General features: G+C 44.0%; 1 protein-coding gene across 2 annotated transcripts in view; it reads right to left on the bottom strand.

The window, feature by feature from the left end:
* CRMP1 (collapsin response mediator protein 1) overlaps window positions 1–19,527 on the bottom strand; it is a gene marked incomplete at both ends in the record, with an annotated part of 46,349 nt that overhangs the window by 8,306 nt on the left and 18,516 nt on the right. For both annotated transcript variants that reach the window (XM_084266929.1, XM_084266930.1), the window contains 7 exons: window positions 3,815–3,971; window positions 4,945–5,065; window positions 6,942–7,010; window positions 10,628–10,708; window positions 12,328–12,389; window positions 17,507–17,671; window positions 19,144–19,328. In XM_084266929.1, coding sequence (XP_084123055.1) covers window positions 3,815–3,971; window positions 4,945–5,065; window positions 6,942–7,010; window positions 10,628–10,708; window positions 12,328–12,389; window positions 17,507–17,671; window positions 19,144–19,328 — 840 coding nt within the window. The remainder of the gene's footprint in view (window positions 1–3,814; window positions 3,972–4,944; window positions 5,066–6,941; window positions 7,011–10,627; window positions 10,709–12,327; window positions 12,390–17,506; window positions 17,672–19,143; window positions 19,329–19,527) is intronic.

The raw sequence follows: 19,527 nt of genomic DNA, 5'->3' as shown, positions 1-19,527 counted from the left end.
TTACAACACAAAGCCACGGGCATCAACCCCTTTTCTCTGTATTTCTCCCCTGCATATATATTTTTCTCCCCTGCATATATATTTTTCTTGCAGTTCTCACACAAATATTGATTGTCTGACCTTCCACAACAGAACCATGAAAATACAAACAAGGTAAGTTTTTCATCAGGTAGCCTTCTCCTTAACCAAAGAAAGGCGTAGTTTAAGTCGAGCATATGCTCAGTTTTTGTCTAATTTAAAGGTCTTACACAGAAAAAGAAAAATCATGGAGTAAACCACATAAAAGTGCTATGAAACAATAATATTTTTATTTAAGAAGTTCTTTTTTTTTTCAGCCTGGAGAAATAATTTTTGCAGAGAGCGAACTGGATCGCAGCTGCTCTCAGGAATAAGGAGGAAGAATGTAACCAACATGCAGAATCTGGCAAAAATAGAAAGGCAAAAATGGAGATAGGTTCTTCAACATCTCCATGAAGCAGCTGATATTTTTAGCTCTTGGTTAAGCTTATGGGACTCAAGCATGTTCAAACACACTATGATTTCTCTCTCACATTCAAACACACTGTGATTTCTCTCTCACTAGAAGGGCGATGTCCCCAAAAATCTGACGTCCTTTTCTTCAACTGTTTACTTAAGTTCCACCTCTGAAACATATGAATGATTCTGGTCCATAAATTTAGATTCCAGCAAGCTAACCAACAGCCAAGTACAGAGGGAAAAAGGGTCACGCATCAGTAATTCTAATGCAATTTCCTGGGCCGCCAGCGCTAATGATTACTGACTGTCAGAGAAGAACATTTGGCCTCTTTTCTAGTTCTTCACAATGCTTCCATCCATCCATCCATCCATCCATCCATCCATCCATCCATCCATCCATCCAGTTTTTAGCAGAAGCCAAACCCATGTATTTACTAGTGAAAAGGCAGCTGTGCTTTGTCTGCTCCCGATTCTTACTGCCTGCCTGCTGATACTCCATAGGGCTAAACCAAATCCACAAGTTGAACATCCATTTTTTCTAATATAATGAAGTCAGAAGATTGCACTGCCATTCCTTCCTTTCTGTTGCTCTTCTGTCACCCAAGCTTCTTGTGGCTTACCCTCTCTTTTCTGCACTCTGATGAATGTGACTATGAAAAGATGAATGTTTCACTGCCTGAGGTTACATCATGCTTCTCACACCCTGCTATTAATTCCTACACCTGAAAGATAAAAAGGACTTGCTTCATCTGAACGCCATTTTCCCTTTCCTATGACATTTAATGACATTCACTGCACTCCCCAGCCTAATCAATAGAAGACTTCTGAAGCTGAAGCATGATGCTTGAGAGCTGTCCAACGCCTCCTGGTTAACCACACAGGCAATCCTCCTGTTCTGATACACTCTGGGAGATGAGCATCACAACTAAAACCACTGAGAGACAGAAAGGGATCACCACAGAGAACATCTCCAAAAGAGCCAGTGGTGGGAATAAATAGTGGTCATATGCACATTTTTAAATGCCACATTAAAACACTTTCTGTGGAAAGCAGCACAAGCAGTATGCTCTGTAGTTGCAGAAAAAGAATGCTGGAAGGAATTTTTTTAATTGAATGTAGAATATTGGTCTCCTAATGAGCTGTGCAACAGAACAGTGAAATACTGTCTTTGCCATCATCATTGTGTAAAACTCCCCACAAATGCATCACAGACTGATAAAACACACAGTTCTTTTTTTAGTTTCCCAGCATAGATTTAAAGAATTAAAACTGAAAGCAGGCTAAGCTGCTGTCATTTAAGATCTGGGACTTTAAGCCACTAGAAAAAAAAAACAAAAAGCCATTTTTGCATGCTTGGAGGACAGTGAAAACTTCTGTGTGTCCTCAGTTTGTCTTTCTGATGTTAGTGGTTAAAAAAAAAAAGCCACTGTTTGGATTCCAGTTCTAAAAATTCTCTTGCTATTTTAGCTAATCCGTTTTGACCCACATACTATTATTTTGGGACTCTCTCTTAGAAAATGTAAAGCTGTGTCTGATAGAATAAAGAGCCAAACATTTTAATACACATTCACATGTGGTGGCTAAGAGCCTTCCCCTCACACAATGAGCTTCGCTCTTTCAAGTGCTGATAGTGGTGGATCAGGCCAGAAAAGTAATTTTTCTTCCTCATCCTTATTTTAAGGAATGTAAAAGCTCAATCACAGAAGCTGGCACAGCAGAACAAACTCCTGTGTATCCTTACCAGAACCACGTGTAATGCAGAGTTCAACCACACACTCGTTACCAGTGCTGCCCATGCAGCATTGTTGAGTTAAACCCTGGGTTTGGTGGGCAGCACAGCACAACCCACAGTGTGCAAGGAGAGCTGTGTGTGTGCTGCAGCAGTGGCACTGACTGATGGCAGCTTCCCATCACACATATGTGCCCATCCACCCAGAGCCTGAATTACACGTGCAGGGGCCGTACGCTACCAGCCACGCTGGCACTGCCTGCCACACAGCCTACCAGCTGGTCAGGCTCAGGAGGAAATGTTTTCTGAAGACCAACAGGTCATTTTTTGGGTTCAGATTCCACTGCTCTGCCCAGAGCCACTGAAACCCTAGAAAAGGGAGGCAGCAGGTGAGGTGAGTGCCGCTGCACGGTGTTAAGTCAGGTTCTGATGGAGCCCAGTTCCTCGCTCCAGCACTAGCAATCTGGCCTGGTGGGACTCAAGCTGTGAATTTCTGTACCATTTCAAAGACCCACAGGTTGGCAACCAGCAGGAAATACTTTCAGGGATGGGTTTGCAGCCTGGGTTGCTGGCAAGGCATTGCTGATGTCTTCTTTTCTGTATGAGACAGACATCCCTCTGCCATCTGCAATAGTTTCATGTCCCTAGTGATAAACCTCTGCCTGGCAACCTGAAGCCAGTCAGCCCATACCCCAATCCTGTCCAGCCACCAGCCTGTCTCCACCTGAGTCCCTGACACTCTCCTTTGTGATCCACTCTGGCCTCTCTCTCCTGCCTGACATACCTTCTCTAAACATACCACTTATCTTAGCTGTCCTCCAGCTTGAGGACCCTGGAACCAGTAAAGACACAAGGCAAATTAAAAGTAAAAACAAGGCTGCAACAGCTAAGCACAAGTAAACTTCTGTGATTTTGGTCCATCCCAGATGAAGGCAAACTACCTAGTGAGAAGTTTTCAATACACAAGAGATAAAACCAGTGAACTCTGCTAGAAATACAATTTAGTTTAGGACAGCCTAATTCTCAGAAGTGCTCCCAGCTTACAGCCCTGCACCAGTTTGGACAAAAACGGCACCACAAAAGTCTTCTCAGTTCTTGTGACCTCTGCATTCAGGGGCAGCCCTGATTTCAGGAGCTGTGCTTGCCAGACATGACCAGGGCTTAAAACCTGAGTTTGTTCTCACAGAGTGGGGAGGTCTACACACCAGGTTGTTGTTTATGCTGGATGGTGAGGATGCCATCCAATCATATTTTAACAACATGGCAGAAGACAAAGAACTAAGGAGAAAGACAGTTTGAAGCCCAGGGCTAAAAGACTATCTAGCTGTACAACTAGGAATCACTCTAAAAGCAGAAAGAAAAAGAATTAATTCCTGATCAGCTAGCAGTTGCCTCTCTGTCATGCTAGCCAGGAGCTGGAAAGTCCATGCTCACCTGACTGACAGCCTAAACACAGGGATATAACCATCCCTGGTTTTCTATGGTCCTTCTCTGCTACTCCATGCATGGGACTGGTTTAAAGGAAAATGAGCTGATCCCTAAATGCTTCATTCCATGTGGCTTTTGCACGTTCCTGATCATCAGCCTATAATAAAATGAAGGTCTTACCATGCTAAGAGCGAATTTAAGTGATCTGGTGTGGTAGGATCGGGGCTCAGAGGCGGTGAGGTCACGAAAGCTGCAGCCTTGGCCCAGTTTTTGCTCCAGTAATGTGTCCCATCTGTCCCCAAGCTGGCAGTGATCGGCTCTCCAAAAACAAGGGGACCTTGGGGAAAACAAGGATATACAGGAACTGATTACAATCCCCTCTCTCTTCAGCCCCATTACACTGCTTGCTGCACGCAGCCATGTATAATTTACACATTGCTACATGGCCAGTGGAGCTCCCAGAAAATTAAGCAGCCCTGGCTTTGTCTGTGTGATAAAAAATTAATCAGGAAGCTCTCTGAGCTACACATGCTTTTGATCAGCATATTTACAAAGCTCCTTTTCTAATCCAGAAGGAGACAGTTCAGATCTGGTTTTCATTTGTACTGTTTTAATCACAGCCATGCTCTCTCTCTGTTGCTCCCATTCGGAGTGTGTTTAGGTGGAGGATGGGCTCCTGCAGACAGATGCATTTTCACTACTCCCAGGTTGGGCACTGCACCAGCAGATAGCAGCAGATGGTCCCCAGCACCATACTCCAAGTCTCCAAGACCACAAATATCAAGGCTCTTTGGCTGCTCCCCATTGCTCACGTGCTTTGTTAGCACCGACCAGAACAGACCCAGCTCATAAGCGCAGCTGGGAAAGCAGCTCCCTCCAGGTTCAAGCCCCTTTTGGATCCCTCCACAGCCCAGGTGCACTGCCCAAGTCCCCTCTCAGAGGGTAATACCCCAAAATACCCCCAGTAGGCACAGAGGAAGTGCTAGACCCTGGTGGGAAGAAAATACCTCCCTCTCACAAACAGAGATATAGCAGTCTAAGGGAAAGGTAAATGGGAAGACTGGATAAAGAAGTCACAACACAATTCTCAAGGGCACAGTTTGTGGGGACAATTTCTCAACTGAAAAATGTGGAATGATTGCCCTTCACCTTTCCCAGCCATAAATATTTAAGGTCTGTGGTGGTGCCATCATTTTTTGGCAATCTCTCCCTATGTCTTGTTATCTGGATCAAGATGTACAGGTTTTTCCACCGAGCTTCTATTCTACAAAAATAACACCGAGTTTGGGGGAGAAAAGGAAGTCTCTTACCTTTCTTTCTGGCCAGAGCAATGATATCAGCTGCACTCTTGCTCATCACCTTGGTGATGTACACTGGGCAGTTTATTCGACTGGCAATGGTGATGGCACGGAAAACTGCTTCTGCTTCCAGCTAGGAAAAAATAGGAGGAAAACCTTAACTGCAAAAGCAGCCTGAAGAAAAAAATTAACTGGAGGACTGACCTGTATTTCTCCCTGCTTAGCAGCAACTCTTCAAGGGTTGATTCTGCTTTTTTGCATAGACCTTGGCGCAGTGCTGGGAAGCAAGGAGCTAACCCAACCTCAGAGACTTTGTGTTAGGAGTAACCACAGCCAGGCTGTGCTCATTAATGGGATACAGCTGCCCAGGAACAAATACACCTCCCTGACTCTCAGCACCCCAGGAAAGGTCACATCCAAGTAGCCAATGGGGCTCCTCATTATCTCCATCCCACCTTTCTTCTTCTGACTTCCACCCCGCACTCGGAAGGAGAATGAAGCAAGGAAACATTGCCCCAGCTTGGAGACAAGCTCTGAGCTCTCCCTGGCAGCTTACCCTATGCAATCTTCACATAAGGATAAGAGGCCAGTGAATGTAGTGTATTTTCAAACAACTTCAGCACTATGGACTGAATTTAGCCCATAATCCATAAAAGCCTTTGAAGCATCGCCCAGTAAGTCCCCTCTGTCAGCAAGCAAGGCAATCTCCTCCCAGGGAGCCATCTGGGACACAGGCACGCAAAGTGGTTGTCTTCAGACCAAGGAGCAGTGTTTCCCAGGAACTCTGGAGGCTCCTCTCCCCATTTATCAGTTTTACACCTCTTTTCTGGATGGACTCACAGTATTGGCACTTTAAGATCAACTCCACTGTGACTCAAAACACTGACTCAATGGTACAGAAATGTCTCTCCAAGAGTTACACTAGAAAAGGTGAGCAATTTAGCCCTTTCAAACCCTCTTACAGCTTAATTCTTTATGGTTTTCTAAATTACTAAGATCAGATGATCACTTCAGGCTCTCCTAGGATTTTTCTCACAGCTTTTACTCTGGAAGCCACAAATCCACCCACAGAAAATCAGGGAAGGTGGCAGGACCTCTGTAACTCAGCAGCAGGGCTGAGGCAGTCAGATGGCACAGTCAGAAAGATGCAATATTCCTTTCTGGAAACTGCAAATACAGATTTTTTTTTTGTAGGCTCTTGTTCTCATTAAAAGGAAACAACTCCATTCTTTTAGAATCATGTAGGTAGAAGTTAAACAGCAAAATTAAAAAGCACACAAACAGTTCAATAGAAGAATGTGACCAATTAAGCAAATTCCTTTTGCCTTGGGGAGAGGTTATATAAAGATCTGCAAACCACAACAATCTCTTCAAGTTTTGCCTCAAATCCCCAGGGCATTGTCTCTTTAGTCTTCATGGAAAGCAGCCGCTTCCCACTACAGTCCTCTGTCATCCCATTAACAATCTGAACTGTGTAGGTGAAGGGACATCCACATGTCCCCACCTTTTCCTTCTCATGAAAGACACCCTTTCCAGATGCCTGGGATGATCCTTGCCAGAGCCTGGCTTTATTTTAAGTAAGCTGCATTTTATAGGAGCCAAAACATTTTAATGAATGCTGTTACTCCAAAGCATAACCCACAAGCTGAATTTTACCCTGGTAAGCTCAGGTTTTGTCATCATGAATCAAATCATAAGGGTCATACCAAAACTACATGCAAGCCTGTGCCCAGGGCAGCAGGAGCTGTGACACCCAGGTGTACAAGGACACACTCATCCTGGCCCAAGGGCACATACCCACAGCAAAAGGGTACTTCAGGCAAACAAACAGGCTGAAGGGAACCTGGGCTTTTCAAGGCTTTGCATAATACTGGACAAGCCTGTGGGAGAAGCAGACTGTTGCCCTTCCCCATGTACCCATCTATCAGCTGCACATCCAGAAGCCAAGCTCTGATACACACAGTCAAAAAAGTATTTCCAGGAACAATAAAATGAGTGAAGCCTCTTACCTCCTCAGGTCTGCTCAGGGCATGTCCCTCAGGTCCAGTGATTCCCATCTCCAGGATACGCTTTTGTTCCTGCAACACAGCAGATAAATGCTGACAGTTGCTCCAGGATGGGACCCTTGTGCCAGGCATCCTCTGGCAGACTAACAGCCATATTTTCTGACTGCTCCTTTTTTGTCTGTGGAAATGCTGCTGTGGGGGAAGGACGACTGAAAACACTGTCTCTAAACTGGTCCCATGCCACCCCGGTGTTTGCTCCAAGCAGCCAGCACAGATTGCAGTATGTGATTCGTTGCTGCGGTGTGACAGAGACTATTTGCTCCTTGAGATGCTGGGCTGCACCATTGGAAATCCCTGCCCTCACAAAAGTTTGATTTGACATTAAGACCCCAACACAGGGAACGGGCTTCAATCAATATACTAAACAGCAATTACAGGTATTTCCAGCCTGCAGTTCTTTTTTCACTCACCAGAGTTCCTCTCTAACTGCAATCCATGAAGCACTGTTACCTTCCTTAAGCTTTTAGCACTGCTGACACTTTATCAAACAAAGTCTTGCCTTTGGCACCCAGTTTTCTGTAACACTTTGGTTTTTCACTATAGCAAATCACTAAAATTATGTTTTCACGAATGCAGAACAGTGGCCTCCAGCTGTGAGGGAACCGTGTCATAGAATCATAGAATGACCTGGGTTGGAAGGGACCCCAAGGATCACAGAGCTCCAACCCCCCTGCCACAGGCAGGGACACCAACCTCCAGGCCTGGAGCTACACAAAGTTGCCCAGGGCCCCATCCAAAACTTTCCCCTAACATCTAATCTAAACCTTCCTTCCTTTAGTTTTAATCTATCCCCCTTGCCCTGCCATTGTCTACCCTTTTAACAAGTTGATTCCCCTCCTGTTTGTATGTTCCCTTCAGGGACGGGGAGGCTGCAATGAGGTCCCCCCACAGCCTTCTCTTCTCCAGGCTGAACCAGCCCAGCTCCCTCAGCCTCTCTTCATAGGGGAGCTGCTCCAGCCCTCTCATCATCTTTGTGGCTCCTCTGAACCCTCTCCAACAGTCCCACATCTTTCTTGTTTTACCAGCCCCAGTGTCCTCACCAAAAAGCCCATCTTGGGACCAACAGGGATCTGTCAGACAAAAAAACCCTGTGCTATCCAACTTGGCAGCAGTGAGAGTGATTTTTAAAACTAGATAAAAAGCTTCACCTGTCTTTTAATTGAAGGTCAAGAAGTGGGATTGGAATAAGTTTCCCTTTTTGTAGAAAACAGCAGTCGACCATTTCTGAGGTTGGGCCAGGTCTGCCAGGGGAGCAGAAGTGGGACCAGAGCTGTTGTATCCCCGACCCTGGCTCAGCTCACCCTGCCCACAGGTTTCTAACGAGCTGAGTTCAACAAATGTAATGACTCTGTGATACAGACAAACGTCCCCTGGAGACCAGGATGAAGTTACCCAACATACTTTAATGTGTTATCTGATAAATATTTGATCCCAGGTCCCCAAGGGTGAAAAGCTCACATGTTATCAACATACTCCAGCAAAACCTGAGTTAATCACCACATACAACTTTTGCCTTTGCTGCAATCAGTCAAGGCTGAAGAGGCATTAACAGGAATGTATTAATCTGGCTCTGTTATTATTGTGGTTAGAAAATCACAATGTTTCATATGTATCCTCAAAAATAGGTGTTCTAACTCTTTAATGCAACAGCTCTTAACAGTGCCAAAAGGCTTCAGATAATCAAAATACAACAAGACCTAAAGTTGTAACCATGTCATACAAAAAACAGCAAGGTGGCAAAGAACAGAACACAAAGCAGGATAGATTTGCATCTTGAAGTCATAAAACCAGATCATACGATAAAATTACCCACTGTAAGAGGATTTGATAGTGCTAATAAGATAGAATATTTGTTTGATAAGATCAAATTTGGATTTTCACACAGGATAGTCTTGCAGAACCCCCCTGCAGGCAGCTTTCTTTCCACTATCCAAATAATCCTTTTAAATAAAAGCATACTGATTTTATGAGACATGGCAATGGTGAAGAAATATTTTGATGTATAACGTAATTTACATTTCTCTACTACTTCCTCTTTTCCTAATAATGTACATTCATATTCCAGGGCTGTATATTAAAGCTGATCAAAGAAACATGTAAGTGAAACTGATTTCTATAAGAAATGCAATTCCACGAGTGCCCCTTGATTTTAATGGGGAACCTATCAAAACATCAGGGGTGCCATTTGATTTGTTTCACTTTGCCATTCCTACAGTAATAGTGCCTTACTATGTTTCTCATTATCAATTTTCATTCTGCTGGATATTTTATGTTGTATTAAACCCATGAATTACATGTTTTGTTAGTTTTAAATCATGCTGACCTTAATGGGATGTTTTTTCCCCCCTCTGGAATCCAAAGGATGGTTTTCATCTGGTGGCAGTGGAGGAGGGACACAACTGCACTGTACATGCCTGCGGAGTCCTCACTAGTAACTTCTGAACCCAATGCTTGTTTTGGCCAAACTTCAAGGGAAAACTCTCTCAAAGTGAGTAAATTCTTACCAGGCAGATAAAAAACAGAATCCCACAGAGAGAAAGACAACAAAATAAACCCATGAGGGCCAGAGCCCTTACACACTGTCCAGCCACTCAAACGTTCACTTGAGGTTCTCCCTTAAACACGAGACAAGGTGGCTTCCCTAGTCAACATCTCAAAGACAACTTGGTTTTAACTATTTAATTTCCCTGTCAGCTCTGCAGCCCAGTCCTTAGTGGATAAGCCATCGGATAAGGAGCTCATCAGATAATTCAGTCGGCTCACTCGGAGCCTCATGGACCTCAGAGGGGCTCTCTGCATGTACAAGGGATCAGGGGAGGGAAGACAACTCTGCAACAGCCCTGAAAGATTCATCTGCCACAGATGTTCAGTCACAACAACGCCCACTCAAACCCACCCCCTCTGTTCTGCAGGGGAATCCTGACCTATGGAAGACCAGCAGGAGGTTTCCTGTCGACTGCTGTCCTTGGAATACCCTTTCTGTTGTGCTGCAGCACAGGTCAGAGCTACAGCACACTCCAGTGTGAGGACAGCACCTACACACAGGACCTGACCAGCAAAGACTGCACTGGGGATCCAGGATGCCTTAAGGGAACATACTGAACCTGAGCCCAGTTTCCTGGTTCTGAGAGGCATCTTCAGAGAGCACAGCTTAGTGCACGTTTTTGAAGTGTTTAGAAGATCACAGTGGATTCTTATTCTCAAGCTTCAGAGATTTATAAGAATATTCTCAAAAATAAATAGGTCTGTGGGCTTTACCACCCACTCTGCTTATGCTGATAGCTGCAGCAAAAACAGCATAAAGCTTCCCAGCTCCACTTTTTGTCCCCAAAATCTCTGAGGAAGGCTTGATGTTGTTCTGCTTCGCTTGTCTGCCAGATTCAGAAAAGATCTTCCTGCTTCCTTCTGCCTGCCTCACCCAGTCCTCATCTGCTGCCAAGACAAAGAGCTATCTGGATCACTGATGCTCTGCCAAAGGATGCAAAAGGGCCTCCATCCTCCCATCCCACAAGATATACAAGAGGTGTGTAGGACATGAGACCCAATTACAGCACTTACCAGGTAGTTCCTTTTTTCCTACCCATACTCTGACTCCTCATCAAGTGAAGCAAAATTGATGGTTCACTCACCTGAGCTATCAAGTCTCCATTTTCAGCGTGGACCAGGATAACAGCCCCAAGACTTTTTAGAAAGGTAAAGGCTTCATAAAGCTGCAGGTAGTACAAAGAAAACACATTACTTAACACTCACACCTCTCTATTCCTCTAAGTTTTGCTTGTTCTATGCTGGTAACAATATAACAGCAAATTATCTCCTTTTTCTGCTCTCAGCTTTCTGCACAGATCCAGAGCTTCAGTGACTTACCTCCCCCTGCACCCCACCTTACACAGCAGCCAGCCCCAGGACAAGCCTCTGCCCTTCTGCACCAAGACTGGGTCAGCAGTCCCAAGTGGGGCTGTGTCTCCCTTGGACATAGTGCCTTCCCCAGCCCCATCTGCTGCCGGGCACATCCTCCCACACAGATCTAAGCTTAGTGAGTAGTCTCTTCTCTGTAATTTGAGCACATGTATAATGGAATTGTTCCCATGGGAATAACAATGGGCTACAGTCACTTTTAGTACGGCTAAAGCACCTTTTTTTCTGATGTGCAGGCATTTTGCACCACCCTCTTAGAGCAGTGTCAAGCTTTCACCAACATCTTTAATTCTGCAAATAAAACTTGAAATATTTTCTATTGAGCATCCTTTTTTTTTATTGCTTTCTAAGACTCCTGGCCCATCCATACAGAATGTTGATAGACCCATACAGAACAGTTGATCCTATTGTTTTCACTGAGAATTCTAAGCATAGATCTACTGAAATTCAGTTCCCATTCCAAAAGGTATTCAGCTGATGTGTTCCCAGTTTAAACCAGACTTCAGCAACATGGGAGCCCAGTTTCCAAACTCAGACCATGGTTTCTTCAGTACCCACTTTTGCACCAGGGCACTTCAGCGAGCACCAAATGGGTCAGAATACACATGTGCATTTCAACAAGGTAGCAGGCATTAGTCTGGCCATACATTAAACTTTTTGATGTTATTTCTCTTGGCAGTTCTGACAGGGAGCTGGATTTAACAGGCACTGCCTCTCAGAGAATATTTAAATATGATTTTGTCTAAAATTCCAATTAAAAGCACATGTATTGGAGGTGTAACAGCAGTTATTAACAGGCTGAGAGCTATAGCTCTGGGAATACGTAAGAAAGAAACATTTTTCTCAACTGAATAAGCAAACATTATTACAAACAGATGCCATTGTCCATTTACAATGACCTGATACTTCTGAATGGGAAAGCTGAAGAGTCTGGAATCTGTAATGAGCTCTGGACAAACATGTTCATTGTTATCTCCAGCCCTAATGAGAAAAAGCCACCTCCCCCAAAGAGCAGCTCCCTTTAGCTGTTTGCAGCAACTCTTGAGATCTCAAAAATGCCTCAAGCACTTCATCTTTTCTGCCCTCTCTGACCTAGAGTCCTTGAAAGGTAACAGCAAAAGAAAATGAGAGCAAAATCCTGAGCAGTCCTGAGTGGCTGCAATGTTGGGAGACACCAGAAAATCTCTGCAGGAAGGTAATGTCATACACTTGAAGGAACACAGTCACATACCCAACCCTGCTCAGCATGGACTCTGCAGAGAGAACACCACCTCCACTGCACGTTTCCCTCACTGCCACTCAGGTCAGTGGGAATGATTCTCTGGGATTCAACCTTAGCAACTCCTTCAGTGTTGAGAGGGACATCACAGGAGAGAGGACAGACCACAGCAATGAAAAGCATTCAGAGCAATACCTGGCTGTCGGACATTTGGTAGAGATCTTTGTAGGCCATGTAGACTTGAAAAGAGTTCACACCTGTTCCAAGACAAAATTCAAAGGTGTTGCCATGTACGTGGATTCTTAAATTGTACTTGAACAAAAACTTCAGGGATAAGAAGTCATAAAATATGTCAGGACTAGGCTTTTTACCAGTGATTGCCAGAAACTGAAGTATGGCTCGACAGCTACATTAGAGCTGCTGTGACTAGAAGCCTGAATCCCCACTTCTCTGGGGGGAATTCGTTGGGCTCTGTGGGTTGCCAGTGTTGAGCCCTGGAGCAACCCAGCCACCACCACAAATGAGACTGCTTGTAGCCAAATCACGAACAAGCAACAGTGGCTAAAGCAAGCATGTAAAGTTTGTGAAGTTTAAAAACCTTGTGACAAGATTCTGTGAATCATGGGTTTCTTTTTAGGGTTTTTTTTCAGCTAATAAGAAAAACATTTCAGCTTGACCTGAAACTGTCCTTTTTAATAGATAAACTTCTAGCCAAGTTTCCCCAGTGTGCTGAGAAGCTGAATGAACAGTGTATCTAAATTTGCACATAAACTTCCATTTTCTTGACCCTACTGCCCAAAGCACCCAGCTTAGCTGATGTCAGAGGCTGGGAAGGAGTGGAAGCAAATCCTGAAACCAGTTACAACGGCAGCTCCTCATACCTATCCTTCCACCTTCCAAGGATGGAAGGATTTATGTTGGTAATCATAAAAATCATTAAAGATGACAGCTCCTGACATTAGAAATCAGTAAGAAATGCTAGTGGTGAGTGTAAGTGGCCATGAACCAACTGTATTCAAACCCCTACAAGACTTTATATTTATTTCAAAGATTTGATTATGTACACAGCTTTGTATTCGAAGGGAATGAGAATTCCAAACATCTTCTGTTTATATCTTCTGTATATATGAATTTATATTCGTTTATAGATTTGCCTTATGCTCTAGTGTACTGACAATATCCCCAGTTTGGTACAGGGACTGATGTCAGGGTTTTCTAGCTTGAAAGTAAATTCTAAGCCATCTAAGCCATGTATGCTGTATTTCAAAATAGCTGTCATGACAACTGTGCTTCCTGGGGCAAGAGGGAAAAAGAGGGATCTGTTCATATTATTCATGTTGGTTACACCAAATGAATAAGGCTCTCTGATGAAGATATAACTCCTTCATGAGTCTAGAAGGCACAGATATATCCTCAGGCAGAAGCTGTGGCTGTTCACACTTGCACAGAGAATTTGTTTATTCACAATTACAAGATTACAGTACCCCAGGATACATGCAGGATAAAACCCTGAAATGATCCCTGGCATTATGTCTTCCTGCTAAGGCCAGGCAGCTCAGAGAGAAGTATGAAGCAGGAGCTGGCCCCTCCTTGCTGACTTTCACGTGGAGCAAAGCCAGCCTAGACCATGCAGCCCCATCAGCCTGGGAGCCTGTCCTTTCTTCCTATTTTCCTCTCTCTCAAGTTCCCAGAAAACATGCATGGCTTTTGCTGACTGTGATGCCTCACCCTCGTCCTCACTGCACAGTTTCAATGTACTCAGACTGTCCCTGCTCTAAAACCTTTAAGCTTGACTACACCTTCCAGGGGGTGGTGCACACAGCCTCCTGCCTGTAGCACCATCTTCCCTGACTGATCACATCTGCCCAACCTGCCTGGAAGGAAAGCTCTCTTTCTCTTCACAAACCCATCCAGTGTCTCAGGCACCAGCTGCACCTGGGAGCCACCTTTCTGCATGGGTGACAGTGCACGTGTGAAGCAATGAGAACTCTGCCAAGGCTAGTCCAAGCCAGGCTGACTAGCCTGTGATGGCACAGAACTGAATGCTCTCATACAGGTTTCTCTGTAAGGAAAGAGCTGAGCTACCTGTTGCTCTCCTTTAACCACTGGGATCTAGCCAAAGGCAACTAATTTAACCATAGTCCTGCAGGAGACAAGGCAACTTTCTCTGGGTTATAAGACATGCATTGACCCAAGTAATAAATATATGTATGTGTATACACACACACACACACACACACTCTTCCTTCTTCTTTTATTTCTTTGTAACTTCCACAGCCCCTTTTTAACCTTGGTAACATGAGTTTTGCTCCCACTTGTGTTAATGTTCTTCCCAAAGTCAATGAGAGTAGAAGAGATCCCAGCAGGGATCCCACCATGGGATCCTGAGCCTGTCCTTTACCTTCTCCCATCTAACTACACAACCATGCCCTTGACTACCACATCAGACACACACAAAGCAGAAGAACATCTCACAGGCTGCCTTTACAGCTAAGAGGAGGGATGGTTTGAACCATCCTGCCTTGCAAAGGGCTACCTTTACAAGATACCAAGATAAAATAACACCAACTTACACATACAGGTATCCAAGATTAGACTCTGCCTAATGCCTCAGTGTGGCATCTCCATCTACTCACTGGAAATACGTGACTTTTCAAAAGCCTATTGACCTTAAAGCTTAACATTTATTACCTACTACATTCTTATTCATGTCCTGCTTGCTCTGGCACCAGGGGTACTTAACAAGATCCTATCCAAATTTCAGACAGCAGAATAGGGATTTTTGAACAGTGACAAAGTAGTTGAAGGAACTAGTGCAGCCTCTGTCCACACATTTCAGGCTGTTGTTTCTTTGCACACACTGGAGAAGCCCTGTCCCAAGTTAATTGCTGAAATGTTATATGCATGGGTCTTTATAATCAACATTTGGCTCTACATCATCACCAGGCTCTTCCAAAGTCCATGTCTCCTTACATTAGCTTTGTATTGACTTAGAACTGATGAATTATGCAATTATACCTCAAAACAGGGCACTTCAACAGCAGCTCTATGAGCTCCCATTATTCACGCCGAGATTGTATGAGGCACATGCAGCACTGAAACATGATTAACTGAGCCCTGTTACTCAGCTAACACACCCACCAGACAAGCAGCTGAGAACAAATTCAATCCAGATTCCCAGCTGATGAAAACCAGTGTCAATCCATTGACATGCAGTCTATTTGCACCAGCTGGCTTGAATGTTTCCAATTATCAGCAAATATTATCCATTAATTGGAAAGCCCCTGCCATGCTGAAATATTTCCTATTGTGCTTGTGCTTTCATACCAGCCCTTACCTTGTGTCTCCTAACACATGAGAGTAAATCACATTGGCTGCCTGAGACGTACTGCAGCATCCATGTGAACAAAGGTTACCTTCCTAGTGCTATCATCACCAAAGAGGCCACCAAGGGCCCCATCACACATCCCAGTTCAGGAACTAAGGAACAGATTTCTACTTCCCCTGAAGAGTGAAAAGAGCTCAGATTTATATTGAAAACTCACATTTCTATAGTTGGAAAGAACTATTAAGCTAACTGTCTGCACCAGCCTTGTAATGTAAGCCCTCGGGCAAATTTGGGAGTGCTGAGCCATCTGTGATGCAGGAGCTCTGGCAGATAGTATCTAACCTTTGAAACAAGGCACAGTGTGCTCGTGTGAGAGTACAGTCAGCTAATGCACAGCAACGTATCCATGCTGACGCTGACAGCAGGGAAACAGCACAGATTTGGCACCATCAGTGTTGACAGATGTCATCACCTCGTAAAAACCACCTATATTATAAAGACCTGTGTAAGACCAGCTGCAATTTCTCTAAATGACGTGTAATCTTGATGATTGAAGGGGTTTGTGGCTCAAAATCTGGTTATACAGCACATGTACTGCTAGCATGCTGCAATATGGAATAAATTCCCCTACGTGACTGCACCTCTGTAGTGCATCAGTGAACAATTGCTCACTCAAAAATAGGATTTTGCTTTGTTTTTTCTATACATTTCTAGTACATTTCTATATAAAGAGAATTTTTCAAATCTAAATCACTAGCACTACACTTTACAAACATGCTGCGTACACGTGGTACTCAGAGGCCCCAAGACAAGGGTCATTCTGATTTCCTTACTGTAAGTAAATGCCATTTTAGCAAATATTTCCTGAATTAATATCCATGTATTTTCAAGGAAAGAATAGAGTGAAAAGTATTTGGGAAAAAAAAATATAAAAATGTTTCTGAACAAAAAATAATCAACCATGCTGTTAGGTAGAATTTTAAGGAATTAGACCAAAATTATTACTTTCTGAAGGCTAGATTCATGGTCTACACCAAGACACCATCCATATATACCATCCATATATACCATCCATATATACCATCCATATATACCATCCATATATACCTGCCACACTGAGTTGGCAGGTATGGAAATGGGTTTATCTTCACTATTCTGGAGCGCTAGCTGGAGTCCAGATAGGGTAAACTACAGCATCTCACATGATAATAGACCTGTTAATTGAACTGAATCAAGTCCATAAGTGTATTAAATAGATTCCTAAATAAGTGACCTAGTTTTTATAAGTCCCTAAACAAAGCATCTTATAGTCACTTCAGGGAAAGCCACTGGAGACCATTCACTTGAGAAAACCAGGACAATTTTTCAATATTTGATACCTAAGTTTAGCATCACTTTTTCTCTAATAACTTGAACCTATTTTATAAATATAGGTGTGTTTTACAAAAAAAATCTAGTCTCACAAGTAAAGTATCCCAAGCCACTGCTGAGAAATGAGCAATAGCCTGCAATGACCATTTCTCAGGCTCATGTGCCCTTCACACTGGGTTTCATTTGAGGCAGATAAAGGGGCAGATTCCAGCCTAGTATCAACCTAAACCACTACCTCTGAATGTCTCATTCTCTCCATTCATGAAACAGAGAATCTAAGGTGACTGGGATGATTACCCTAAATGTTGATGAGTTTAATCTTAATATAAAATCTAAGCATGCAATGTCTGAGCCTACTTTCACATGCACAGGCAAGCATAAAGTGATACATTCGTATTGGACAACATCAGCACCTTAATTTTCCATGCCTATATTGGGGTAAGCCTTCTCTCCCATCAGCCTTGCTGCTGACCAGCACTAATGAGCAAAGCTGCAGGTCAATTTTACCCAGCAGCAAGTGAATAGAAAAAGTTCAAGGTAGTACAGAACCTTGGGCAGCACAATCTGTGCCATTTCTGTTACTAAATGCTTCAAAAATTAAAACAGTTCTAAATTTCACCTCCACATTTTATTCCAATAAAACCAAAAATATACCCCGAATTTTCACTCACTAACCTTTGTCTTGCACCAGTATTTCCAGCTCTTCTCGAATCCCATCATACCAGCTGGTGATGTCCACGTGGAGGGAGTAATCACAACAGGATTTGGTGTCAGCTGCCTCATGCCACTTCTCAAAGGAGGTCAGTAAACTCGATCCAGGTTCTGGAAGGACGTGGTCAACTGAAAAAAGAGATTCAGTCTCTGTTACCTGGACGACATGCACACGGTGCAGATTTCCTCAGTGCCTTCCAGCACCTAAGCCAAAACAGCAGCCTCAGAGGCAATTTGTGAGCAGGCTGCAGCTTTGGGATGCTAGCCAGGCCCTGATGCCATGTGTATAACAGACTTTGTGGACTCTATCCTAAAGCCAGACCTGGAAACGTCCTTGGTGCAGCATCAATAGACACACAGTGGGAAAGAGCCAAACATCTCACAGCTTAAGAAACATTTGTTTTACCTTTTACTTGTAAGAGGCTGCAAGTTTTGGACTGACACGTGTTTTTTGTCTGATGTGTCCACTTCTGTGTATTTCACAACAAGCAGTATTATTAAACAGCACCTCACACTCACTGAATCAGCCCACTCTGCCCTACCAATACATCAGCGGAGATGCTGAATGCTCTCTCAGCAGCCAGAATTGGGTCTCTACAGAGATGATGTAGAGCACAAACACTCAGCCACACTATATGGCAGGTCGAGTGTGCCACAACTCCACATCTTCACTGTCTCAAGGCTTTCTGCACATGATGATACCACAATGTTTACTAGCATAAACTCAAGACATGGCTACTTAGGCAGATATACTTATTTTCACAGGGCGAAGTCAAAACTAAGTAAGGAAACAAAGCAAGATAGGCTTACCATCTTGCTTACCATTTTGCATCTGCAAACCTAACGTGGCACCCCAAGCCTCAACTCCAGACCATGACACTGAGAAATTTATTAACAAGTGTAATGAACAGCAGTGCATTTTGTCCTTATTGCCAGAGACCCTTTCAGCTGACACTTACTGCTGAGCATAAGGAACAGATAAGCCCACTTGGTAAAAAGAGCCACATTGCAATTCAGTGGGAGTAAAACCTCCCTCAGAAGCTCCCCTGCACAAGGCAGCAAAGACAATCTGTGTCACCTGAACAACTGCCTCACAAGGGACAAGCTACTGCTAGTAGGGAAGAGATTCATCTTGTTCTTGGTAGGCAGAAGAAAGGTCTTTAACAATTAGAAACACTTCTCCCTTCCACACAGAAAGATGTTTCTCCAGGACATGTCTGGTAAAGACTTCCTCAGTTCCTGGTGCCAATTCCAAGTTGTTGTTACTTCCAAAGCCCCCCTGAAATGTCTCTAGGGAGGAACAGCAGATTCTGACAGATTTTTTACAGCACTGATTACACTGTTTTTCAAAAATCCCAAGAGCAGGTTTATTAACCTCAGTGCTTGTTCTGTATTTCAGAGGAAGATCCAAGAGAAAATTCCCCCTGCTGCTGTTTCTTTCAGAGGGGGTTTCTTTTATTTTCAGGCCAACCCTGGCTGGCAGTGACAATGGGTCTCCGACACACTGCCCAGAAATGCGAAGACTCACTGCAGAAGATGTCAGAAAATCAGTAGGGAGCCTCCTGTAGCTACCCTGAAGAGTTAGTATTGCTGGTACTCACTGATCATGGTGGTGCCCCCTGCTAGTGCTGCTTTTGTTCCTTGATAGAAGTCATCGACAGCAGTCATTCCTTGGTAGGGCTTTTGTAGGTAAGTGTTGACGTCTATTCCCCCAGGAATAACCATCCTCCCATTAGCTTCTATGGTCTTGACACCTCCAGGAACAATCAGATTCTCTCCTATTTGCCTACACAGCAAGGAAAGCCAATGTTATTTTACTTAAATGAAGAAGCACAGGGGACAGAAGCTATGTGGGTAAGTGGCACCTAGGGGCCATACAGAAAGAACTGGGACCCCCCAAAGGGAAAATGAAGCTCGAATACCCACTCTGGCTGCTCTGCAAGGCACTGGGACAATGAAGCATTGGTGAGCCTGCCTCACTGGGC

This window comes from Gallinula chloropus, assembly GCF_964237585.1.
Source record: "Gallinula chloropus genome assembly, chromosome: 7".
NCBI classification, from domain to species: Eukaryota; Metazoa; Chordata; class Aves; order Gruiformes; family Rallidae; genus Gallinula; species Gallinula chloropus.
This window is presented reverse-complemented; position numbering and strand designations above follow the sequence as displayed.